General features: G+C 45.5%; 1 protein-coding gene across 2 annotated transcripts in view; it reads right to left on the bottom strand.

The window, feature by feature from the left end:
- Positions 1-27,745, bottom strand: part of LOC135388237 (GATA-binding factor 6-A-like) — a 62,037-nt gene that overhangs the window by 5,626 nt on the left and 28,666 nt on the right. For both annotated transcript variants that reach the window (XM_064617647.1, XM_064617648.1), the window contains exons 3-5: positions 20,312-20,487; positions 19,133-19,180; positions 271-417 (exon numbers count right to left, since the gene is read on the bottom strand). In XM_064617647.1, coding sequence (XP_064473717.1) covers positions 271-417; positions 19,133-19,180; positions 20,312-20,487 — 371 coding nt within the window. The remainder of the gene's footprint in view (positions 1-270; positions 418-19,132; positions 19,181-20,311; positions 20,488-27,745) is intronic.

The following is a 27,745-nucleotide window of genomic DNA, read 5'->3' as shown; positions in this document are numbered from 1 at the left end:
AGGCTGAACAACTTCGTTATTAACGTAGTTACATTTTTCACATGGTACCTTAACTCGTAACGAGTTCTTTTTCACGTGTGACTTTTCGATCTATGGTTTTACGTCATACCTCAGAGCATGTCGTTATGTACACGGTACTTCCTGTATTCAGGTCCGCGTGCCTTCCTGGTGTCCCAGATACCGCTATGAACGTTCATGTACAACAGACGCCAGCTGACCCTTATCTGTCATTTTGCTCAACAAGCAGATGCACAGTGAATGTATGCTTACGTTGTGCAGCTTAAAGTAGAGCCCACATGCGTTGCACACGGGTTCGCCCTGGTTGTTCCTCCTCCACAGCGTGGTTGTTGAAGTCGAGCAGTTGGAACACTGCAGCCCCATACGCCTGTTAGGCGTTTGTTGTTGTTGTTGCTGTTGCTGAAAATGACGTAAAACGCAAGCGTTACAAGTGTGTGTTGTATACTCTCTCTGTGTACTCAGTGCACGTGCACGAGGTGATATAGCGGACACAGCTTGTAACCCGTGTGAGCCACTCCATAACATTGCTATCACGTAGTAGTTGTACAGATCTCGACAAAAATTAACGAACGGGTTGACATGTTTCTACACTGGGGGGACAACCTAGTACCAGATGAGACGAGATCGAATAAAAAAAACGCGTATGGAACCATGCCATTCACCTTTCATTGTGTGTGTCACCTCCTGTTCGGTTCTAGGCTGTCACTCCAGTGACAAAATACGCCACACCGGTGTTCTGTAAACTTTCCGTACATCGTGCAAAGACCGCCACATTTCATTTTGTTCCCGCGCAACTGCAAGCAAGTGTTGCCGCCTGCTGTGAGAGAATCTGAACCTTTTCTCTGTTTCTCCAACAAGACAGACGTCCTCACTGACGATGTGAAAGCGATATGATGGAGTTGTGATGGAGGCGAAGGCGCGTGAATGGAGTTATCGTCATTGGATCCTTCGTTGATCCCTCTACTGCTCATGAATCCTAGATTGAGGGTCTGTGAAATTTAGGAGACATCAGCCCTTTCCGCGGCATCATGCGCAGAGACTGTTGGCGATTTAAAACGTTCTCATTCCAATGGATGACAAAGAACTTGCAAAGGTACTCCGAATCAAACTTAACAGCAGCATTCTCCTGCAGGAGAACTGTTTCTGATAGTGCCTTCCTTCACAAACGACGAAAGAGCCGAATGCCCATCTATCCACTGCTTCAGGCGACCATGGAGGAAACACTGTTTCGCAAGCTCTGTTGTACTTGCCTACGTACACGATGGCACCTGGGTCGTTCCTTTGGACAATCCTTTGGACGCCCTCTGTAGTTAGTGTTCAAGATAAGCACCACATTGGTGACGCATCGTATTGACCCTATATGCTCAAGCCTTGGAACAACAACAACAGATAAACTAATGATGATGAATGGGGAAATTCGCCACACGAGGTGCGGCCCACTACCCCAAGGCACAATGGGTAGGATGTGTCCTGATGATGAGGAAATGAACGACGCTGAGAGAGGTCAATAGTCAGTGGGGTCAGTGAGACATCAACAGAACGCTAGGCAAAAACACAACACACAAAAACCCACACACAGCACACAGGTACGCAGGCACATCATAGGGTAGAGAGGAGACCGGTGTCCCGGAGTCAAATATGCAAGTACTCAAGAGCTTGGCGATGGTCCTTCTGGTTAGACCAAGGGCCGAGGATGGTTGCCAACGTGAATGGCGCGGAAGCGATCGATTGCAGGCGACACTGCAGAGCTGCTCTTTGGGAGGTGTAAAGATGGCGGTCGAGAAGCCCATGCTTGGTATCCGCCAAAACAGCCCTTGGAAGGCAATGACAGATGCTTGCAAAACTGCTTTTGTGCTAAGCGCCGAGGAGACGGCCATGCATGCTAGTTGTCACGGGATTCGACTTGGGCTCGCTGATTACGGCGTGCTTACTTTTGTGGTTATGGTACTCAGCATATTATTGTTGGCGGTTCAATGAACGCCATTTGTTTCTGCAACATCCCGGATTAAGAGAGGACGTTTTCGCAACGAAATAGCATATTGTTAAGTCCTTGTACATACCTCGCGAAGCCCGTTTTTAACACTGCTATGAGGGCGGTCACTGCCTGTGTCACACCACACAAACGAATATGAACGTTTCGTACTTAACTACGCCGTACAGCAACACAACATGCTAGCAACATCCTGTAATCAGTGCCTCCTAACTGTCCGAGTGTGGCATGGGCGAGGACACAGAACGAAATTCTTATGTTGTGTGTGAGCGGAGCGGTTCTCCGTGCAATTGCTCGAAGTCACCTCCAGTCTTTGCTCCCGCCACTGGATAGTCTCTTTAATATTTTGGCGGTTTCGGGAAGTTGGCCTCTGTCCCACAGGCGACGGGCTCTGCATCTATTGATATCCTTTGTTCACGATGTCAATGTTCAATGTCTTTCGACTCTTTTGGTTCTTGGGTTCCTTCAATGCTGTGGCAGTCAATTTGTCACCAGAGTCGCATACATCTTTTAATACACTTGTTTGGTATTCTTTTTTCTTTACCTCCCATTAGCATGCGGCTCTAAGTGCTATCGAGACGCCAGTTTCCATGGTAATCACGCCTGCGCGTCCACGTTCTTTTTTTTTTCTTTTTTTCAGCATAATGCAATTCTCTAATCAGAACAAGCACTTTATCTCCTTCTCGTCTTCGGTACCAACGGAAGCCCTTACAGCATTTTCTACAGCGTTCAGCAGGCTTTTTTTCCCTCTTTTTGGATGTTCTCCTCCCATAGAATCAAACTCTCATCCCAGTTCATCACAGCATACCCTGTCGAACGTAAACTGGATGCGGTGCTTTCACTCTTGAGAAACGCCTTGCAGAAAGCTATTCGTAACTCACGCATTAACGAAGTTTCATCCTAGCCAAGGAAAATGCGCGCCTTCCGGAAGGGCCATGTCGTCTGCCTTCTTTTCATTTTACGGTTTTCCGGTGTCGGGAGTTTGTTTCCCCCAAACCAGGTGATGTTGTTGAGCAAGGTGGAGGCCTCCAAATCCTCGTTTAAATACCCGGTCGTATGTCACTGGTTTCCGGACGCTCTGTGGGTCAACGGCATCTGCTTGCAGATCTCGTGATATCAGCGTACACGCGCAATTCTTGTTCGTGTTTATCTGTGATTTGCGAGGAAGGAGCGAGCATTGGTAAGCGAATGGTGGACGGTACGGAGTGGTATGGTACTGCTCGGTACGGGAGGAATGACACGGAGTGGTGGTACGAGGATGCACCACGTCTGCAAGCTCTTCTATTACCACCATTATCATATCGCAAGAGGTTTTGGACATCGAGTGTTTGAAAGCACAATGGAATTGAATTTATCGTGTTGTACAAACGAAATTTTGATTGCGGTGTCTTTTTACCTGTGATATACAGTCGTGCCTCGATAATGTGGACGACTTTATATATATGAACGGTTTTTGTGGGGGGGACATACTATGGCAACTCTTCTACTGTATTTATGTCTCGCTAATATGAGAACTCGCTCTTCAGACCATGGGTAGCGCAATAAGGTGTTCAACCTATAGAGCCATACTTATTTCCGTGTCGTTACCATGGACAGCATCAGTATCGAGGGAACTTCGCCCATCGTTGAGTAAACGTTCCGCCCCAAGCAACACTGGAACGTTTTATATATAGCCCCGCTAGCGCCGCGAAGCAATAGTGACAGTTAGCGGCTTGCAGAAGACGTCGACAGATGGCATGCTTTTTTATATTTTTTTAATTCCGAATTAGCGCCGCGAAGGATCTGTGGCTATGAGCGGCCTACAGACGTGAACAGATGGAGAGAGGACAGCAGGAAGGAGTGGGGGACAGGGGGGGGGGGTTAGTATGCGTCCTGGGCCGACTTCAGGGGGAATTGTGCCGACATTCGCCTGGAAAGTCTTCAGAAACCCAGGGAAAACGTCAGACAGCACAGCCGGTGGTAGGGTTCGAACCCACCACCTCCCAGTTTTTAGCACGACCTTGGCTACCACCAACGAGCGGAACGCCTTAAACCGTTCGGCCATGCCGCTGGTAGATGGAAAGGAATGACAGCAGGAAGGAGAGGGGGATGGGGGGAGGGAGGTCGTTTGCGTCCTGGGCCGGCTTTACAGGGGAATTATGCCGACATTCGTCTGGGAACTCTGCCGGAAAACCCGGGGAAAACCTCAGACAGCACAGCCGGTTCCCGGATTTGAACCTGCGACACTTCCCAGTCTCGCGTGGAAGGCGATCATCCTAACCGCTACGCCACGCGAGCTGGTAACAGCTTCTTCGGAGAACAAAAACACGAGGGACATAGTGCCCTGAATGACCAATCATCGAGCCAACGAGTTGGCTATTTGGCTTGTCGTTGTCGCGCACTGACGACTCCACGGCGGAATGGCATCGTAGCGGAGGACGAGTGCCCGGATAGCATGGTCGCACTGAACAAGTTCGACACTTCCAGACTCAGACATCAAGCACTAACCTGGCCGAGTTGGTTGCAAAACACCGCCAGAAGGGCATCGCGTTGTAGCCTAGCGTTGCGGCGCGACACGACTTCTTGGTAGAATACCGAACGGATTTCCACAACATTGGAAACACACGGTGTCCACAGACATTATTTATGTAAGCACATGCCACAAAAGCTACAACCTATTTTTAGCACATCCCATAAGCCACCACTGCTGATAACATCTAAAATACCTTAAAACATTTCAACATGCCCTCAAGGTCTAACGTCAACGTCAATAAATCTTACCGGTCAAGTGATTCGCACATACACATTTGGAGAGCGTGAGTCGAAACGAAAACAAGGAGACGTTTATCAGTATTGTCACGCGCAGTGCTGATTGCAATCGTCCTCTCGACGTCACAGATGGGCAATAAGCGAGTTCATTTCTTGGCCATGAGTTGTCGCGCTCGTCGCTGCCAAGTTGCTGCCTGAGGGGACATTAATTTGGAAGTCACGTTCCGCGCAAGACTTTCACCCTATCGTTGTCTGGCATCTGTCTGTGAGCATGAGGTATTCAGACGATGTGTGTTCGTCTAGATACCAGTGCATGTTCTTGAGGATGACTGCGAGTCTGTAGCTTAATGTATGACTCGATGAGATGAAATAATGAACTGTTGTAAACACTCGAAATCGGTTTGAGTTAGAGAAGCAGTGAACGTCAGAGACGATTTCATGTTTTTCGCGTATCATGCGTGAGCACATGTCACTGCATACGGACGATATTACAATGTCATGTGACTGCGATTACCGAAGCTACAACGTGCCCCAGCTCGCTATGCGACATGCGGTAGTACATGCAAGACATTCCACGTAATCACTTCTCCTTATCAGCGTGGCCACAGGGCAACGAGTTGGTCAACTCCCAGACAGCACACGCAAGGTTTTGGCGGACATGGGCCAATCACGTGCACTGTCTGCCCAGCCTCCCGTTGTTCTGGGACTACTCGGAAAAGACAACTGCCGTCGAGATACCAATGTCAGAAGGACTGTGGTCACCGAACTCTGATTTACTATTGCATCTTAATCATAACCGTTACTCCATGACATTGTAAAGCAATGGGGCAGAAGTCAGTCCCAACAAGAGTTCCACGTGAGTATTACGTCCCTATCTGTGTACACGGTGTGGGTTATTTTACGTCAGGTTAAGGCCGTCTTCTTAAACGATCTTCCACTGGACACCCCGCCTCGACTCCAGTGAGAGGAGGAAAGTAGCATTCCTCCACTTCGAGATCCGTGGGGCTTCAAGAAGACACCCGCGCTACCGTATAGTACTCGAGGAAAGCGCGCAGAATTTCCTCGGCTCGAGTGGAGGATCGTGCCGAGGATCACTTAAGAATACGGCCGGAAGAGTAGGAAAGCGTCCTCGTGAACGTCGAGACCGCCGTCATGCTGAAAAGCATGCCCACCAAAGCCTTGTAACCCAAAGGGTATCGGGACTCCAATCAAGTCACGTCATATAGCACAATGAATCCTCCGCGTGCTTCGTGGTTGTCGCGTCAAATTTACGTAATCCACGCCATAGGTTTCTATATCGCCAAACAATGTAAGACCCCCATTGTTTCACTTGCCACCGCCTCATTTATTCCTATTTATTTCAGCTAAATCAATAAATGCCATGCAACATTGCACGCTAGCAACCTACACCCACTAATGAGCGTGGTGCACTCGTGGAACACATGCGCTCAAGTTACCATAGTGATAACGACGCTCCCGTTTTCGCTCTCAGCAGTATACTGCGTCATGGTTGACGATCGCAGAGCTTTCGAGCCGTATATACTTGATATTATCCTAGCTGCACGGTCTTCAGAGGTGTTTGCATTTATGTGTAACATGCGCGTTGAAAATGAACGAGTGGCACCAGTGGCTCCCAGGAGCTATATACAGCCGCAAAGACGATCTCCAGGCTTACTCCACATTTATCTAAGCGCCTTTTGTACCTGCACAGGTGCACAGAGTGTGCTTTCTTCAATAAAACCGTCTTTGTTATCTCACATAGAATTTTTAGACTTTTTGACGAAGGCATGCAGGCAAATACTATTGTGCTTAAAGTCTCTTTTCATTCTTAATCAGTTTATTGACTCCTGTGCTTCCGAAATCTTTATCTAGATTATCTGCGGATAATTTCATTTGAGAGCAATAAGATTCTCGATTCTCAAACATTGCCGTCTCCAAATTGAATTTCGTTGGTTAACATGTCGACGATCCCGAAAATATAACTAGGACATCGAGAGAGCAGGCGAAGACTACAAGCACCCCCTTTCGCAGGGCTTCACTAGTGCCATTATGCGCAGTGCAAGTCACAAATGGCCCGCGACACGGCGTTGTTGTCGCATGCTGAAATGAGACACTCTCGTTCCCGCCGCGAAAACATGGCAGCGAACAACATTCCATGCGTTGAACAAGGCATTAACTCGACCCAGGGACTTCCGACGCAGCTCATAAACCGAAACTGAGCTAAAAAGAAGGGATCGGTCCGCTCATTACGTCGTCCCTGGGCACAACTGCCCGGAGGTCGGTGTGGTTGCACAGAAAGTGGATGCGCCTATAAAAGCCGGTACCGCGGCGTGGGATTTCACAAATCCGCGGGAGATTTACGGGACACGGGACCTGAGGGTTATGTGCTGATCGAGCCAGCCGGTGAGATTTACGGGTCTAGCGTGCACGGAATTGCACAATCGCTTATGCGACGTCCAAGGGGAAAGGGGAAGGTCGTGAGAGGAAAACGACTGTGGGACGTTTGTTGGCACGAAATTGGTGGCAATAATGATGCGTTTAATGCTGCGTCGATAAAGGTACAGAATGTAGAAGTGAAATGTAAGCAACACTGGTGTAGGCAGCCTGTCCTGGAGTGTTACCACGAACGAACCGCTCCTTGTGGAAAAGTTGACACGCACAATAAACCCTTGTGTCTCTATCGATCTGCCCCAGGCTCAAGAATACGCGGCTTGCTTCATGTGAAACATCCTATATTTACAGGGATACTTCAGTTAAAACTGCGTGAATTTCTGCCTCGTAACTAAATATATCACAGAGTATCGCACTTATGTCTGCATGAACTTTTATCTCGACTTAAGCTTATAAACAATGCAAATGCACCTGTCAGCAGTCTCTAGGAACACATCTTCAGCGCTTAACATGTTCAATGTCATCCACTGCACAGAAAGGCTTCCGAATTGAGGAGAGAGCGTGGTATACACCTTTCTAGTAACATTCCCTTCAATGCAAAACGTCCAAAAAAAGGTGCATCTCCAACTTGCCGCAAATCATGCGATAGTCATACAAAATCATCCTACCATCGGCTGTGCTGTCTGACGTTTTCCCTGGGTTTTCCGAAGACTTTCCGGACGCTTATCGGCACAGCTCCCCCTGAAGTTGGCCAAGGACGCATCCTAACCCCCTGTCCCCTACTCCTCCCTACTGTCCTCTCTCCATCTGTCAACATCTCTACACCGCTCATAGCCACAGTTACTTCGCGGCACTAACACGGAATCCAAAAATATCGTCAAACTGTATATAATTCGTCAAATATATAATATGACGTCAAAACATAATTGTTGTTGTTGTTCGGTAGCGATCTCTACGTTTTTTTTCATGGTGATGCAGGTGCGCGTGCTTAGATTACTTTGTCCACTTGAAGTTGCAGGACGTTACATGCTCTCAATATTCACTGGTTGGAATTGAGGCCCGCACAGTGGGCGGCCTTCACGCGTTGTGTCAATTTGTTCTGCGGGCATCGCGAGCATGCTCTACATTAAAGCCGCGTGCACGTGTAATCGGTTTAGCCTCCGACTGCAAGTAAACTACCGTTTTACAGCCCGCCTTTAATCTTCGCAGCACGACGCCACCGAACCAAATATACGCATCTAATCGCATTAGTAATAGACACAGGAAAAAAAAAAAGGAGTTTTACAACTTCATTGCTCCAGTTGAATACGTGCATGGATAGCATGCGCAGCAGCAACCGTGTACTAAGCCCCGTAAATTATCCGCGTTCTTCAAAGTCCGATGCAGTCTTTTTTTTTTTTTTTCTGAAGTGTTTGCGAAGATACATGCCTGAACTTCATGATTTTTTTCCCCCGCAACACGAAATATACACATTTGTAGATCAATACGTCGAGCCTCGGTGCAAGTCACTTAAATCGTGCATGGCCTTCAGACAGCCAATATATGAAACAAGAATTTTCATGTTAAAAGAGAAATCCACAGTAACAAACAGTAGTTCTGGAGACCTCGCAGAAAACCGTCACAAGATATACGTATTGCGATTGGTTGAAAATGCAGAAGGGAAACCACATGACGGTCCCGAGCACACGTGATGCGTTATGTTCTGCCCGATGAAGATGAATACACCACAAATTCTACTTCGATAATGTTACCAACACGCATGCATGGTTATAAGGTTGGAAGCAACGTATCGCGACCATAGACGGCAAATCGGTTGCTGGGCAGACGTGTACAATAACCTGAGTAGTTTAGGTTACTAATCGTAAATACTTTTGCGGGTAACTCGGTATCTTCAAGTATTTCTAAAGGTCAGTATTTAGTAATCTAACTTAAATACATTCCCAATAACTCCTGCTCATTTTCCCAGTTACTCTGAAGTAAGTAAGAAAGTATGGTCTGAAAATAAAATAAAATAAAATGCTGTGAAGGTACTACTTTTCTGTGCGTCACATTGCCGATATCTGGTTCACTGACAGATTGATACGTAGTTGAAATCTGAAGGCGCTTACGTCTGCGTGGCAGCGCATCAACTTCACTCTGCGCAACACCACCGTTTTGATCGTATTCAATGCAGGATTCGCACGTTTCGCATTATGACTTTCCGCTACGACACTCGCACCACATCGAAATTTAGCAGGCTCGAATCTCCTTCAGAGCTTTATATATGTAGACGACACAACGTTCCACCTGCATTGAGTAATTGCCGAATACGACATGCTGGCACGGAGGGGCACCAACCTATATAGAACCCCTTTTGAAATCTTACCGTCAGAGCCTGTATATGTGCGGCATGACAGGGGAACACCAAAGAAGAAATTATAAAATGCCGCATTGCTGGTGGCAGCACTGGAGGCCACACAGTGAATGCCACAATTTTTTACAGCTTTCGTAATCGGATTATCCCAGCAGCGCCGTCTACTTTGTAGTGGACAGCGCTTTCTTGACAACACGTATACGGCGAAGTTGCCTCTCTTTTTTAAGCCTCGAAACGTTAACAACAACAAAAAACGGCAATTTCGAAACCAGTTGCCTAGAGGAGTCGCAAACCCACACTGCAACGGATGCGATAACATCCACCGAATACTATACGAAGATGCGATACGAGATATCTTAACTAAGAAAAAATGCTAGTAACGGTAATAAAATTCGTTATTATACGATGAGAACGAATCAGAAAAGGCTTCTGCTCGTCCCGCCCATCTTCAAAACATTATATATATATATATATATATATATAAGGCTCGTACGAAGGGGAAAAAAATACATTAGGCCAAAATCGGTGCCAAAAATAAGAGTGCAGTTACGAACCCCATCCGGTGTGGAATACGAAATTAAAGGACGTGGCATGTTTGGTGCTTTTCTATGTTTATACCTGTACGTATATATCGAAAGATATATTTCTTTTCCTTTCAAACTCTTTTATTTTTAACCACTTTCTCTCGGTCGCTTTACTTTCTCTCTCTCTCTCTCCCTCTCTGGACAAAACGTCGCAGAGCTCTGCCGTGCATTCTGACGCCCACTGCATTTTTGCTGCATTTACTGCATTTTCGCTTGTGTTTTTATAGCGTCAGTTTGGGTTCAGCACTGCAATAAAGTGCTCAGGCGATAGTTGGAAGGTTTTCTTTTCTTTATCCTTGTTTTTTTTTCCTCCCTTGGCAACGGGTTGCCGTAAAACGAGTTATAGGTATCGGGTGTATCTGCTTCTATACAAGAACTTATGCGTACACTTCTCGAAAGAACAAAAAAAAAAAAAAGAATCAAGAAGGTGCTGACAGTCACTTGGCATTGCAATGCTCCACCTGGAGCGCTTGGAATTTCGAGACGCGGCATTGCAAAAAATGTATTTAATGCCGTCGTAAAATGAAAATGCAGGGTAAGGCAGGGTGGCACCCGAATGTGAAAGTCAGAAAACGGGTGAACTTTTTTTTCATGATCATTTTCTAGTAGCTTCAGCATAGTGGTCATCATATGTTTAATAAACATCCGGGTACACGTTAGAATACGATATGATACAATACTATGCAAGTGTTCTGCGTACCAAGGACTTTAGTCCTTGATTCGTGAACGGATTAAACAATGTCATCCAGTGCCCAAAAAGCCCCTCATGTTATATATTTAACAAGCAGTTCTAAACATTCATATGCAACATAGTTTGCAATATTGTCAGCGATTACCGAGGACGAACATATTATGTACTGGTGTACTTGTGAGTGACTAAGGCTTCTGGTGCAAGAATAGATAAACGACTGTCCTTGTGGGATTTGAAATGGACACGTCCAGTGATTTCCCCAGATATTCACTACTGGGGGGGTGCCGAGCTTTCAAGGGGGGGGGGGGGGGGTCATGCTTGGGATGGTTCCATTACGGAATTTTTCTTAGAATCGTGGCACAATGGTGACATATCTGCACAGCTTTCCCGGTTTATTTGTACATGTTATTACTTTAGAACACAGTACATTAGAATAGAGATTCATTGTGAACGGCATTTCAACATTAAGATGCATAATCACACGACCGACAAAGATAAGAGACTACCATCTTGTCAATGAACACCTAGCAATCAACGGTGGAAACCTTAGAATACCTCGCTTGGTTGAGTTGGGCGCAAATGGCTCTTGATGATCCACATTGAGTTTGCGTGCCCGCACGCATTTTTGCTCGTACATACGCGCAATATATGCATTGCACAGTCACTTTCAAATGATTTTGGACAAATGCATGGTACGATCATCTGAATGACTGTGGTCCTACAGCCCAAGTTTGACAGCACAGGATGTAATTCGCTGCGCCGGAATCACTACCAGAACGTGTTGGTGGCCGAGCTGGGTGGAGTCACCTGAGAAATTTCAGGGGTGGTGTTGCAAAAATGCAGGGAGGGTGTACACCCCCCCTGAGGGGGGTGTAGGGAAATCTCTGGATACGTCACGAGGAACAAGGCGGAAATAACCAGTGGTTACAATCAACGTCAGGAGCAGTCGCAGTCACTGCATGCACCGCCAACACGAATACTGAGCCTATGCCGACGCGCATGGCGCATTACCAACAAACACTGCAGGCGTCCATGATCTCATGGTTAACACGACGTAACATTGCGAAATGATACAATAGCAAGATGAAGGTGAACTAATGCGCTGGCGTTGCAAAAGTTGCTGATGCGAGATGCTGCAGTTGGTTTCTGCTAGTGTAGGAAAGGTACCGAGCGTGTACTTTCCCCTACAATCAACATCCGACCACGTACTATAACATGGCTACGGCAAGGTGGTGCTGCTGAAAGAGCTCCCCGTTGTCAGCCTGGCATAGGTAGGTGACGTCACGACTAACGCTCTGGGTGGAATGTGCGTCCTGGGCTGACTTCAATGGGAACGGCAAGCAGTCCCATCACCACCACCACCAATTGCACGATGGAAAGTAACTGTTATGAGGCTGGAACACACAGACAGACAGACAAACACAACACAAGCCGCAAGGCTCCTAAGAACATTAATGAAACCCCCCTGACAAGTCGTATACGAGCCTGTGTATATAACTGTTACGTAATATGTAAATAAACTTGCGATTCCCGGCAAAAAAAAAAAACTCTTCGATAAGCCACTTCAGTATGGCGTAGTGGTTAGCGCACGTGACCGGCAATCAGGAGGTGAGGGTTCAATTCCTGCTGTTGGCTGACGTTTTCGACGTTCGCTATATTTCAATACCACTATGTTGGCATGGGATGTTTTATTAGCCTCGCACGACACCCCCTCCCCCCCCCCCCTCGGCCGCGCCCTCTCTATACTCTGTTTTCTTCCGTGTGACATTTTTCGAACATATGCACCTGCCCCACATGGAAGGCTCCGTCCACTATCCAGCTGCTGTGGAAAACGAAGTGGCCGTAACGAAGCCCCAGCAGAATGATAAGCTTCCGAGCGGAAACGTCGGCTGAGGATGCCCATACTGAATAACATTCCCTCTTACACACGCACTCTCTCTCTTCCCTTTCCCCTTAGCCTCTGTAGCTGGATAGTGTGTGAGGAGGAGGAGATTCGTCGACTGTTCGAGCAGCCATCCGTGACAACGGTCTTCAAGCAGCAGGAGGGAGTCTCGGAACATTCGTCCCCAAAGGAAAACACTTTTCAGCCGTTACTGTCGAGTTTTATTTCGAAATGGAGCTACATGGTGATGATGATGATGATGATATGAACGTGAAAAAAATTGTGATGTAAGTTGTTGCACGGTCGGACTGGCATCACCCCAACGCTATAGTTCAGCTAATAAACCTTGGGCTTTCTCATATTCGTATATATTTCCAGTAAGATGAGCAACACTGGGAATGGAAATGGAAAGAAAAACATGGAGATGCTTTTCTCTCATAGTATCCCTCAGCTCATAGTTGACCCTACCAGCTATGACCGCTAACCCTAGGTATAGTGGTGGAAGTCACAACGATAATACAATGGCTACGGCGCTACATTATTCCACCACATTCCAGAAGGTTAGGCTGCCATGTGGATACACATTTTGCGCACCCATAAATTGGTGACACAGACATACACAGATGATGATGACGATATGGCACTGTTGTCCACCATCAAGGCCAACCACGGCCCCTTTGCCTTGAGAGGACTTAGGTGAGCGGATGATGATAACGTTATATTAGTAAACAACAGTTCGGTCTCGAGACTAGCCTCTGCACATAAGTGACTCAGAAGGGAATCCTGAAGCTGCCGTGCTGCTATAGAATCCTGGGGTGGTCGAGATGCCTGACAACAATCGGCTTGGTTGCTTGGTCCAGAGGATTTAGTGATACGCAGTGTTTCCCAAGAATTGCTCTTGGTGTTCCTTGCGGTGCATCTGCCTTCATTTCGTCCTCTGTTTGTTCTGTATTGTACAGCCACTCGTGGACCCTTTCAATTATGCTGTGAACTACTTTCACTGCATTCTCATATACACTCATCTAATGTCTCTCATCTAACGCGATAGAAATACTGCAACCCAGCGGCGAGATATACCTTGCCATGGTCACTACTTCTTATACCTGTTGTTCTTTTGTTGCGCCATGGCCCCAAAACGTTTCAAACAGTGAACGTGTGGTGGTCCATTCGTCGATAGTACTGCCCTTCAAGAACACCGGCTATCCCCGGTAGAGAGAGCATATCAGTGTTGCGAGTCGGGCGGTGTACGGACCCCCAACGTTGCAAAGCTAAGACGCCGTATACATCGATGGTGGTACACATAATACCCCCATGCGCCTATTAATTTTTGCGTCTTGTACGTTCGTTTTCCTCCTCGTCAACTAATATGCCCAAGCATTCCTGCAGGAACGTACCGAATCAATCAGCACCTAGACCGAGATCGAACAAATTTGTAAATCACTTTTTTTTCTCTCTGTGTGTGTTTTTTTAACCAAGTTACGTATTAGCCTGAAAATAATCCCGGAAAATTTGTGGTCGGCCTTGGGTGCGATGACGGACATTATAAAATCCGTCCTGCTGGTGTCTTTCCAAGTGGCCACTCTGCGCACACCAGTCTTTCGCTTACCAGTCCAACCTGTTTCACACGCGGGACCTCACACAAACACTTTCTTTGCCTCCTGCTATATTACACGAGCGTTGATTTCAAATGACATAGAACGGTAGACCACACGAGAAATCGTCGCTCGCCACCTGGGCTTGAAGATGAACAGGAACGACGAATAGATTATGCCGATAGCATGGATGTGCTTTACGTCTAGAGTACAGTGCCCGACCCCATTTTATGTGAGACATCGCTTAAGTGTTATGTTGAAGTGAAATTAGTGAAGCATTTCACAGTACCATTAACGTTCCATATTTTTAATTTCTCAATCAATCAATTAATCACAATTGAAGGATCCTATAGGTGGCCAGTGCAATACCGAAAGAAAAAAAGTTGCACCTTTCGGTATAGCGCCAAAATCGTTCAAATTCTGTAGCTTTATAGCGAAGGTATTTTATTTTTTCTATATTTTTTTCTTGTCACGTGGTCCTATAAAGTTACAGACGGACGTTCACATTGGTTGGCCCTATAAAGCTATTGCTTCAAAGTGACGAAATCAAGAAGAAAGCTCTCAACTGAGTACCGCGGGACACTGGAAAAAAGAGTGTAACACTAAAGCGGCTGAAGCAAACCAGGAACTCCATAGACGATGTCGCACAGGGTTCTGACAAGGGCCTACAACTGCAGTTATCTGTATAGAAGAGCGTTCCCGCAGACGCTATCTAACTGAGTCCGAAGTATGCGCCTCTCCGTTTCGCATAGCGCGCATTCTGCAAGGACCGGTGGCAAGGACGTGCCTAAAGGGCCCGCTTTGCTGGTCATCCATTACGAGCCTTCAGATTGGGTTCAGTGGATTCAGGGGAACAGCGTTGCTAGACAGAAGCGACGAGTTGAAGCAGCACACACACACGGGTCTGTGTATAAATGATATGTAAATATCAACGCTATAATGGATGGATGTCGATAAGAGTATAGTAGAGGTGGTATATTGGATGAGACTGCTGACGAGTACGGTTGGCAGTATCTGCCGAATCCACAGGGGGGGCTTATTTAACAAGATTGTTAGCTCTCGTAGTTGTCGGAAGCTAAAAAGGCCCGTCTAGTTTGTATGCGCTAGGAGTTCGCAGAGTGGAAAACAGAGTAAGGGAAGCCGCCTCTTATCATGATGTAGTGGCTGTGACAAGCGTCTTCAGTGCGCTCTCGTAGGAGAAGAATGTAGACAGCCTTTCGATACTGCTTCTATCGATAATATTAAGCATATGCATTAAGCTCCATTTAGTCGGTATACTGCGGGATGCATGGCTTGGGTTTGTGGCTTTGGCTTATCGAGGACAGGGAGATGGGAGATATATATTTACAGTCGAAGCAAAATATGCCGGAAATATCAATCAGGGGCAGAGTCGACCTGTTGTTCCACTAAAAACAAAATAAGAAAGAAAACTAAAAAGAAAGAGAAACCTACTAGCGGTTCGTCGGAGATTCAGAGATTATCCAGCTACGTGACCATCACAGAGTGGAGTACCGATTTTAGCGCACTGCACTGTGGGTGGTACCGCGTGTACAGCGGAGTAGTGTCGCCAAAGAAAGGTAGTACACCCCACATGAAACCAATGTATAGCTTGTGACATACTGGAATCGCTTGGACAGCTTGGAATCGACAGCTTGCGGGTTATCCAGTGTGAAATCTACAGGACTGTTTCTTCCGACGAATAGACACGTATACATCATGCTACCCAGTACGTGTTTATTAGTCGAAACAAACAATCTTGCAACGCCAGGCGATTCCAGTTCGGATAAACCGCAAGCTGTCAATTCCGGACAGGTATGTCGCAAGCTGTACATTTGGGAAACAGTATCTTACCTTTCTATGGTACGGCTGTTAATCCCTTGAACCTAATTACCACACATATTTGCTTATTTTACAAACAACCATCTTGTTAATCGTTGAAAGGTGCTCGAATACGTGCTCTAGCGTCAAATAAAGCATCGCTTTCAACTACCTACACGAATGAATTTCCTTTATTACATGTGCCAGAGACCCACCGTTACTTGCTCATACCACGTAGTTCGCGAGCATGGAGCCATTACACAGACGCACTAGCCATTCCGGCGAGTAACCCGGCCAATTAATTACGAGCCCCATTCGCATCTTCCTTGATATTTCGCCTGCCGCACAAACTATTTCGAACAATTACTGGAAACCGGATGCACAAAACTTTCTCAACAACACACGCAACACGGGCTCTTGGTGAAAAAAAAAATAAATAATAATAATGAACTTGCGAGCTCGCTTTCCGTCAGCGAATGGGTCAAGGCACAAGACAATACGGCACCACCGAGTAACACTCAAGAGGCTTTACGACCAAGACAGCAGGGACCCGACAATTGCTGAGATGTGAGAGAGATCCAGGAGAGATACGGCCACTGTCCGTGGCACAGGAGCCAACGCAGTCGTCTCCTCCTCTCTCTCTCTCTCTCTCTATGTTCTGTTCCGTCCAGTAGCGGCGAATTTTTCTCCTTATCTCTGACTTCACGGTTTCCTGAAGCTATTGTTGCGTTTCTCACGAGTGGCGCAACAAAGACGGGCGACGATGTTTCAAATTAAATAACCGCCTAAGGACGAACTGGCCAGCCATTATACCTTCCCGTCAAGAGGTTACGTAAGGCACCCGTCATTTGCATAATATATTGTTTCTAAGTGAAAGATATGTCTTCGTCGTACTAACGCATCCGAAGCGTTCAGGGTATTCAAGTCTAATTAGTGATAGTTACCACTTGAAGACATCTAGAAACATCGGTCAGTAATTCGATTTATTTAGAAAATATAACTCTTCGGTACCTATCCTTCACACAGAAAGATGGACACCCCTTTCGAATGCCCCCTTTCTGCGCAGCAGCCGTTATGTCCCGATACGACTTGTGAGAAAGCACCGTGCATTACGCTACCTTGGCGATACCACAGCGAGAAGTGTATCGTGTACGAAGTGCGTTTCAAGAAAGACAAGCCAAGCCGTGTCAATCCCGCTTTTACCGACGTATTTGTCGGGCCAAGCTCGCACTATTGCCTCCCCTGTGTATTATATATTTATACTTGCCAGCAGTGAAACTCAACAGGTCCCCAGAGTAAGTGGTCCTCTAGTGCGTCTGGCGCCAGGCCACGGATGAGCCCATCGCTCACGCTTCCAGCGCCCTCTGGCGGGCGTCGTACGTCGTCCCCCATGGCGTCACTTACTGATGACAATCTGCTGTCGCGTCTACTTTATTCCTTTTTTTTTTCTCCGGTTTTGGTTTCTGTTTTGGGTGTGAGTTTTCAAAGACGTTTGTTTTGGTCGTCTGCGTGGGAAACACCGAAGGCTTTTACGAAGCAGACGACAGTGCTTCTTTTCGTCACTGCCGGATCATTATTCGGAGGCGCTGAGGGACGCGGGTACGGAAGTCGAATGCTGTGCAACCTCATAGTGTTTGCCAACCTTAGCCTCCGTCGTTTTTGTTCCTTTTCCTTCTATATTCGCTGGTTAATTGTATTATATTCGGTTCGTTCTGTAAGCCTAAAATGACGAAGGTGTAAGTATACACACTCAGAGCAGAGAACTCCGTGAGCATTATGGAAATCAAAACAACAGAAATCCACACGTTAATCTCAACAGAACAGTACTCACAGCTTCGCTGCTGTTACTTGATACAATAAATTTCCACACATAGTTTCGTAAGTGGTTAACAGCTTTTAAACTTACTGAGCTAGTACCGTTGAAATTAACTGATAATCGATCATACCTAGTATTGTTTTCGTGTAAATCAGTAGGGTTATTTATGTGCTGTATCATTGTGTAATAAAGTCAGTGGAAGAGTCCCACATGGAGAAAAATCGGCTTTTACAGTTCACCGACAAAACCAGTCTCCTTCTGTACCAACACACCCAAGTCATCATAACGTTATGCTTCGTGAGCACTAACATTCGATCAGAGTCCAACACATCCTGTGCAATTCCCTTAAAATATTCAATTCAGGTGAGTATCATACACCAATCGTTTCGAAGCTTCGAACATTGAAGTTCTACAATTCCACGGTATTCGGGTCATTGTAAGTCCATTCTGTTCACTTATGCACGTGCAGTGAAACCATCCACCTTCTCATTCCAAAAGCGCAATCCTTAACGCACGCTGTCGTGCCGGAGCTCTTAGATCGGTAGCACGTAGCACGAAGTCGTTAAGTGCCTTTGACTCTAAAGTTTGTAATGCAATGCACGAAGTGAGATAAAAGCTAGAATGGCTGAAGTTGTTACGCGTTAACGTGAGAGAAAATGCCAAACCTTCCGGTACGTTATTTCATAGAACTAAGAAAACGACCAGGTGTTAACTGTTCTGATTAACGCGTAATAACGAGATCACTCACGAGATCACTCCCTGACGGCTGTACGAACCTACACGCAATTTTTACATGCAGTCTATATTGTATGTACAAATATCTACCCTTCTAGCACCAACACACGTATTGTCGAGCGCAAAACAAAAATTCCCAAATCGTGGCAAACATCCATTGACATAGAGCGTCGTTCAACCTGTGAAATGCATCCTATTGCTTCTGTAGAAGGCTCGTTCTGATCGTTTAATATCGCCGTCTCAATGTTATTCGCGCGCTAAGCATGCATAGTTGTTGCATGGAGAAGGGAGAAGGCGCAGGTTAGCGTTGTTGTTGTTGTTATTGTTCCTTGGCTCGAAAAAGTAGAATAATAGCGCACTGCAACGATATCACTGAAATGCTCCTAGCATTTGCTTGCTGTTCAGCTGGGCATTGCACAAAACGCTTTAGCGTCGTTCCTGAAGGCTACGCCAGTTTTCTGTTGAAGACGTAGTCTATACACTGATATACGTTGTAACGTGGAATGCCACATACCTGTTTGGCGTATGTGGTTCTGTACCGAGTATCCGTGACCTCTGGTGTCTGTAACGTTTAATGGTAGGACAGTTTTAGTGCACAGCCATCGAACGTATAACAACCAAAAATGCAGGTATGTTGACCATTACCTTAGCCAGGCCGATATCAGCCTGCAAAAGCATGAGCATGGCAACTGGGCACAAACAATGGCATAAACATAAAAGACCTGAAGACGGGCACCCCTGAGCAACCAAGGTGTGCGATCCTCAGGACGATGGCAAAAGCTCTACACGCTAAAGAGACGACGAGCTTCAAGACATAACACGCCCATGTGCATGCCACCACGCAGAATGATAGGGTTATCACTCTCGATTTGAGGAGAGAGACGTCTTTTTCTGTGACCGTTACCCCAAATTCGAAGTGTCATAGAAAAAGCCATCCTCCTACCCAACTAATCAGCAAAGGTCTTCAACAGCATCAGCATTGGGGCCGTTACCATCAATTCAAAGCGTCATAAAAAAAGGTGTCCTGCACAACGAATCAGCGGCATTTTCAACAAATCACCAGAGTGAATGACATCACTCTGAATGTTGTAGGAGCGTGCCATGCGGTGAAGTTCCACACCGGAGTCGCGTCACATCATTACCACCGCGCGTTTCGACTTGTAGCGAGAACATATAAATGAAAGTTAATTCCAATTCACATCGCTTACACGCTGGCCGTACTTCAAATGCCTAGGTTGTAACGCTTTGCAGACTCTACGATTTCTGTATAGAGGATGGGAGAATATTTCTGACGAACCAGCAAGCTAAAATGTATTTCTACGCAGATTAATATGTCTGATAACAACAGCTTCATTATTATACTGTAAAAAAAGAGTAAATTGGAGAGTGATTAGAGGTTTTTAGTCCCTATTCTAGTCTCTGACCCTAAAGACCGTAAAGATCCTAAAGCTCGCGTCAGACTCATGCAGTTAGACCCACAAGGGCTCGTGGTTGTGTCGATGCATATTTAGACTTCTGAAGGACGGAAACTAACAAAAATTACTCCTTTTTTTTTCTTCTTGGACTGTAGGTGATCCCATCTAGAACAACCTGTACAGCTAAAGAAATACGTCACACTAAGGACCCCCCTGTGATTTCTCGACGTCCACTTTGTATACCACCCCCTACGGCGACTCCCGCTGCGAATACTCACCATTATCCTTTTGGGTGGCCTGACGAGAGGTCGGTTGGCACCATTCATCTTGGAGTAAAGACCGCATGCATTGCACAGGTAGTGTCCCGTACAGTCTCGTCGCCATAGCGGCGTGGAAATGGCACCGCAGTTGACGCATTCCTTGCTCTCGTTGCTGTAGAACTCTTGTAATCGTTCTGTTCGAGAGAACAACATTCTGCTGAGCGGGACGCATTTATATAACGTACCGTATATTCATGAAGCTACACGTAAGAGGAAACAACAAATAGACGATACGATGACGTGGGATGTCAAAAGAGGAAACTGTTGACTGGCCCTTTCTCAGGTTTGCTGTCGCCATATGCGAACGAAGATAACTACATGTGCGAAGAAAAACTCAGATCTATCACAAAAGGGAGTATCCGTGAATATTATGCACAAAGAGAGAAAAAGGGTGGTATATATGAGAAAAGAAATAATGGTTTGTGAATGGACGTGGTAGAGAAACGCACGGTAGTACCGGTACAACGTCTTTGATGCCACCCCGCATGTTCTTAGTAAATCGGTTCTTGTTCATGACTCGTTACTGTCGCAGGCGCACTATACTTGAACCTGCTTGAAGTGAACTATACTTGAAGTGCTTCAGAACCGTTCTTAATGCCTTTCCTTTATTAAAATACGCTTTGGCGCGCCGATTTCTTTCAGGACCTTCCGCTTCTACAGGAAACCCTCCTGAAGGGCAGAGGAGATGCCCTGAACGAAAAATGGGCCGTGCAGAGCCTAATATTTAATGGAACGTTGACCACCCCAGGAGCTACTTCACTAGTAAACCACCGCGGGAAAGTTCAGGATAGAAGACATGTCTCCTCGGCACGGCCTGGTTTTCTGAATACCCGCAATATATGCACGACAAAGTTCGGCATGCAACAGCGACAAATATATGATGATGTCATGCTGGAGTGCTTCACGGCCCACATATATAGGCTGCGATACCTTACCTCATTCGTAGTGAATTGGTATGCCTTATATGGAGACGTATGGAATGTACGCATACACAGCCGTGGGAAAGATCTATATAGTACTTGCACCACTAGGTCAGTTGCCGCTATATAAAGTCCATATTTGAACGCAACGCACAACACTAGTGCATTGTTCCAACGTCCAAAGACTCCGGTAAAGGTGCGTAGTTACAGCTATATTTCTCGATGGGTTAAATTCTCCAGCCGTAAAAAAAAAAGAAAAAAGGAAAAAAAAGTTGATCTTTCCTTTCTTTGTTCTTCATGTATATTGCGCCGGAGTCCAACGGTGGAATCCGAGACACTCCCCCACCTTCTGTCCTTCCCACATTTACACCTTCTCCGACAGCGTCTTAGACGCGTATATTCTTCAACTGTTCGTGATCATGTTGCATATTTCATGAACGCCGGTAGCATCGTTTCCGGGTCATATATGCCAAAATGTGTCCGAGTGTCATGTCTCAAGTTAGAGCGAGGCGCCAATGCTAAGCAAGGTAATCGCTCGTCTTTTTTTTTTTTTCGGCGAACCGTTGTGGGACACACACCGCGTCTCTTTCGCGTAGATCCTTGTACATGCGACGGTGAAAGTTAAACCGTAAATCTCGCTGGCGTTTCCTGTGCAGGAAGAGAGAAAACGGTGGAAAGCAACATGCGTTGTGACACTATATGGGTGGACACGTTCGTCGACTGGGTTCGCGACGCGTATAGACCTTCTGCGTTGGCATGCGTGCTTAGACCCTCATCTTTTCACCTTCTGTCAAAAAAGCTTTGCCTTCTGCTTTTGGATTCGAAAATGTGCTGCTGTTGATGGATGCCGACTGCCAAGCCATAACGGCTCGAAAGGGTTAACTTGTGTGTGCACACAGATCAGCCGAAAATATTTCTTTTACCATAATGTGGCCATATGCCACTCTGTTTTTAACCTTCAAGATAAAACTACAACTTTATTCCAACTGCGAGGAAACGTAGAAGCTGAACACGGAAGGAACTGTGGACTAACAAAGTCTGAACTGCATGGAACGAAGACATGGGCGAATGGAATCTATCCACGTGTCTTCTGCTGTGCCTCCGTACTTGTTTGTGCAGATGCAACAGCCACAACAAATGCATGTATACTCTTAGAGAAAAGGGTATAGAGCCATTATGCCTTTTAGGAGGGAATAGTTGTCGCATATGCTGTGCCTAAAAGGTTGCAAACTTCGACTTGCTACCTTGTTGAAGTCGGCACAACCGATGAGCGCAAATCCCGAAACAGTGCTCGATGTTCATCGTACTGTCAATGCTGGGAAAGCAACACTCCCTGAAAGTGCATTGTTTCTGTAACTGTATAATCACAGCTCTTACACTCACACACTTTCGTCAGATGTTATGTTGACTTAGGGGGTAACTACAGAAGTTACCACCTTTTCACACCCCTTTTTTTATAGAGTAAGAGTGACAATGAGTGGAGTAATTCGCCACTTGTATTATTGATACAACGTATTATTGCATCTTTTGTTTGCTTGATGCGAGACGAAGTTGCAAACAATAAAATTAGTGCAAATTAGATTATATAAGAAGCGTGCGCCCTAACAACGTCTATGACTCTGTTCTAGGCTGATTAGATGAGCCACAGAACTAGTGAGCCTATCTTCACTAATATTTTGGCCTGCTATTCCTTATATCCTGAATATACTGATTCACTTTATTTTCCCCTACAAAGGCAACAACTGAGGCCAGTTCTGACATAACATTAGTGCAAGGAACTGGCTTTGCACATTTTCATCTGATCGTTTTTATGCCTCATAAATGTATTGTAACAGCGAACGATCGAGGTGGTGACTAATTATATCATGTTTCGCCACTACACGTTTCTCACACGTTTCTGCATGCTTCTAACAAACGATAAATATGTAGAAAGAAGCACTGATGTGGCTCTATCTATCCTTCCTTTCCCTTTTGGCCCATATCGTGATAGGCGCAGTCTTATTATGTTAGAGGCAGAAGTCACCTGTCAAGAAAACATAACGGTAAAGTGTGCACTTCGAAAGTCATCAATGGCTCTGGTATTTATTGGTATTATCCTATATGCCGCGAAGCGCTATATCGCACGTTGTCCGCCTTTATACATTGTTCTCGAGCACTTGTGATTCTCTCGATGACAATACCCGCTCAAATTAAGTGATATACAGGGTGTCCCAGAAAACGTGTCATTGGATTATAATTTAAAAAAAAAACTACACCACCTAGAACCATGCGGTCAACGGCATTTGTTCTTAGTAGGTTTTTGCCACCTCCTGATGTGAATGTCGTGTAACGTAAGGTTAATTATGTAAATTTTTGCGAACTGAAGTCGGAAATTTGCCAAATAAAGGTCACTTTTTTACCCCACCAATGTGAAGAGCGTGTCTAATTTACACAAATTAATGATAATTGACAGGGATATTCAGGAGCTATCCCATCGAAAAAAATAGCCGAATATCATGCTCTACGGAGCTCGCAGAGGCTAGCGCGCGACGAATTTTTCAGCGCAATCGTTGTCAGTCCGACGAAAGGAGGTTGGAAACCCAGCCCACGCCGGCATCGCAGAAAGAGATAACACAGGCATGGCTTATCAAGTCCGGCTTTTGCTGGGATCATGCTTTCCCTCTCTCAATATCAGGAACTGTCCTTTTTTCTACAATCACTCTGTGGCACGCTCTCCATATTGGCGGGGTAAAAAAGTAACCTTTACTTGGCAAATTTCTGAGTTCAGTTCGCAAATATTTACATAATTAAACTTACGATACATGACATTCACTTCAGGAGGTGGCAAAAACCTAGGAAGGACAAATGCCGTTGACCGCGTGATTCTAGGTGGCGTAGTTTTTTTATTATAATTCAATAACACGTTTTCTGGGACACCCTGTATATCGCTCGTTACTGGATTTTGCTGGAAAGAGAAGTAATTTGCACATTGTGTTTCCCCGTATGTGGAGCCGTCTACACCAGAAGGCTTGTCACTGACTGCGCAACGGCCACGAGGATTTGGTGTGGTCGCTGATGAAGTGAGAAGAATTAAGGAAGCTGAAGCAACAAAGGAAAGACTACAGGGTATATAACACGCGTGTGTGGGATTATACTACATGTGTGACCGCTAAGCCCCACTCGTTACACCATCTTTACAAGTTACCGTCTTACAAGCAGCGTAGCCACAACTGATTGTCTTCTACAGCTCGCACGGAGTGCGCAATTGCAACCTTCTGCGGTTGCTTAACCTCAGGTAGTCGCAGGTAGTTCTTCGATACAAAATTACACACACGCTAAGCCACGATTGCAACTGAATAACTTTATAACAACCATGACTATAACCCCAACAACATGCACAGCTACATAACAGGTACTATATAACTTTTTGAGAGGCGAAGCGGTCAAACATTGACCCATATCCTCCAGTGTTCGATAGACAAATTATAACTGTTACATGTTCCTACACAGCTATATCCATATGCCTTCCAGAAAGTATGCCTTCCTGACATCCCTGGACCACATATGTTGCAGAACGTTTTAAATTCATTAGTATTTCACACGAAGAGTTCGGAGAAGCATGACGCATCCGTGAGAAGCGTGGTTGCAAGATGGAATGGACCTTGAAAGCGAACAGTTTTACTTATATCTATATCTGGCCTGTGAAATTACATGTCTAGGTTGGTATGCGTTGCTTTATGTGAAATCACATATCACAGTGGAACGGAGAGGTTCGTCATGAGGCAAAGTGTTGTAGTAAAATGAGACAAATCCGCAGGCGTGGTTTTCATACGTCAAGTTTTTGTTGAGCAAAGTGGCAAGCCTTCGTCTTGGGATAACACTGCACGAAGTTAATGCGTCTTCGTCGTCATGTAATGCTGGAGTCAAGGGCCGTCAAGTTTCCAGGATTGAATGTGAAGCAAACGAGAGCGAATATGAAACTTGTTTATGCATTCTGGTCGATCTGGTCAACGCTTAAGAATATGCCTGACACGCTAAAACAACAACGAAAACGCCTCACATTAGTGAAGCCAAAATCTCCATTTTATTTTTTCCTTAAAACCAAATCAAACCAACAACGAAAACGCACTTGTGAAATATCGCGCGGTAAACTTTTACGCTTGTCATTTGTCATCACCACCGTTTTGTTTAAGTTTGGTATTTGGTCACACACTCCATGGTATTTTCGTCATATATACTATTGCCGTTATTGTTCACTACCACTTCTGCTATTATTGAGCAATGGTATCAACAAATTAGACCAGCGAACCGCATTTGCTGTAACTTTGGCATCACCTGTCATAGTAACGGCAAAATACCTCAAAATTGTAGTGAAAGTAAAGTACCAAGTACCTGGCGTCATTAGTACTTCAAGTACAGTATAAAGTACATAATTCCAAATGTACTCCAAAGTACAAAGTACTATGCAAAGTACTTCAAGTACACTGCCAATTTAATTGGTATCACCTTGCATTTCACTGTTTAGAAGCTATCTCTTGCTTTTATAGCAAGACTTTAGCCAGCATTCTTGGCAAAGGCTATGAAGGAAACAATATAAATAAAAAGAAAGCACTAGAACCATGCATTGAGAAAACTGAAATGACAACTGACCAAAACATAGTGCTGCCGGTTGCAGCGTCATAATGTGTGGGTGTCTTTGAATTTCATACGCTTAACATAAACATAAAGCATTGGTACTTCTTCAACATTTCAAGCTTCTCAACAATGAATTTTCTTCAGCAGATACGCTCTTTAAATCGTTTTTGGTAAAATGTCAATTGAGACTGCTGGTATTAACCCGAATCGTGGTACCCCACTAACCGACTAACTGGTACTAATTAACTAGTGGTACCCCACTAAAAGCGCAAAAATGATGGCAAGAAGGCGAAAAACGCAGATAGCGCTATCTGAGGGTTTTCATTTTGTTGCTGTCATCTTAGCGCTTTTAGTACGGGGCATTTTTAATACCTTTTTGTCATTTTTTTGTCTGGAGTGCAAGTTTAGGTATATAAGTAGTTGTTGGGAAGTACTGGAAAAAGTACAGTACAAAGTAGACGATTTGAAATATACTTAAGGTAAAGTACAAGTAGTCAGAAATGTACTTAAAGTAATACTTGAGTACGTAGTACTTCAAGTACTTCCCATCACAGGTTAGTTCCGGCACTGCGACCTGCGCCAAGAAGTTACAGAACTGGTAATTTTTCCTATGTTTTTCTTTTTTGATTTTCTGAAAGTGTATATAATATTGCTCCGTGAGTGCAACTAACGCACATTGTCCTTTGAACACACCCGAGTCCTACGTTAGCCCTTCTAGCCGTTCTATGCGTCCTTTTGTGCGACATTTCATGGGACACGTCCATCAAGCTGCTGGACTCTTCTTCGGAAGGTGAAGTGTATTCCAGTCAGACACGTGCAAGCATATGTAGGCTGTTATGTACCAACGTATATGTTGCACGTATGTTTCAGCGTATATGCACACCAACGTGCATGTTGCATCAATGACCAGCTCCATTCCTCGGACCATATAGTGAGCTAGCCTCCATTTCACCGATTTCAACATCCAGGAAGCTTTGCGACCTCAGCCAATATAATAAACAAGTGGTATCATGATGTTAACATACGTAGTTGTATGATTAATACAGCCATGATGCCAATACCGTCATCACGTCAACCATCCCATGAAGGAGGCTCCCGAAGTAAAGCGTCTGGGGCACTCAGTGATATAGCATGCACGTGTCGTGCACTGCAGTGGAGTTGAGTTTAGTCGATAAGAAAAAAAACAAAGGAGAAATAGGCACTCATTATACAAGAGCCGGCTACTCCAGATCACTTAGAAAAATCAAAAATGGCTAACTACAACAAGAACAATGAGTGACAAAGAGTCATGCACTGCTGAGTGTTCTCGATGACCAGAAGCATTCCATAGAACGCGCATACTTTCCAGTGACGAATATAGGAAAACGGGAGTTTCTGCGTATGGTCACGTGACATATTTGAGTACGAGTATAACCGCTGGCCAATGATGGGAATCAACCGAGCCACCAGATGCCAGCGCTTCTGTCAATGACCTCATAAAATAAAGGTCTGTCGTCTGCATAGCCTCACGCGCTACTGGTGCTACCGTGGGATTCCACTTCGTGTCTGGGTGCACTGCGATCTGTCCGCTGCACACCTTCGCATTCAGTCGAACTTTGAGAAGAATACTTTTGCGCTATACGTGGGCGTATACTCTTTATACTGGTCAGTTTATTCCTTCGATTTAGCCAATATCGTTTTGAACATGGTGTGCTGTTCCTACAAGAGCATCGCACCTAACTGCGTGATAATTACGCGCCTCTGATCCTAAATGTCGCAACCGCTATAGCCTGTGCACCAACGCTTAAACAGAGGCCGCTTTCAGCCCGAGGTGGCTGCGTTACGATCAAGGGCACGCCGCCGTGAACTATATCATATC

The sequence above is a fragment of the Ornithodoros turicata genome, chromosome 3 (genome assembly GCF_037126465.1).
Source record: "Ornithodoros turicata isolate Travis chromosome 3, ASM3712646v1, whole genome shotgun sequence".
Classification (NCBI taxonomy): Eukaryota; Metazoa; Arthropoda; class Arachnida; order Ixodida; family Argasidae; genus Ornithodoros; species Ornithodoros turicata.
This window is presented reverse-complemented; position numbering and strand designations above follow the sequence as displayed.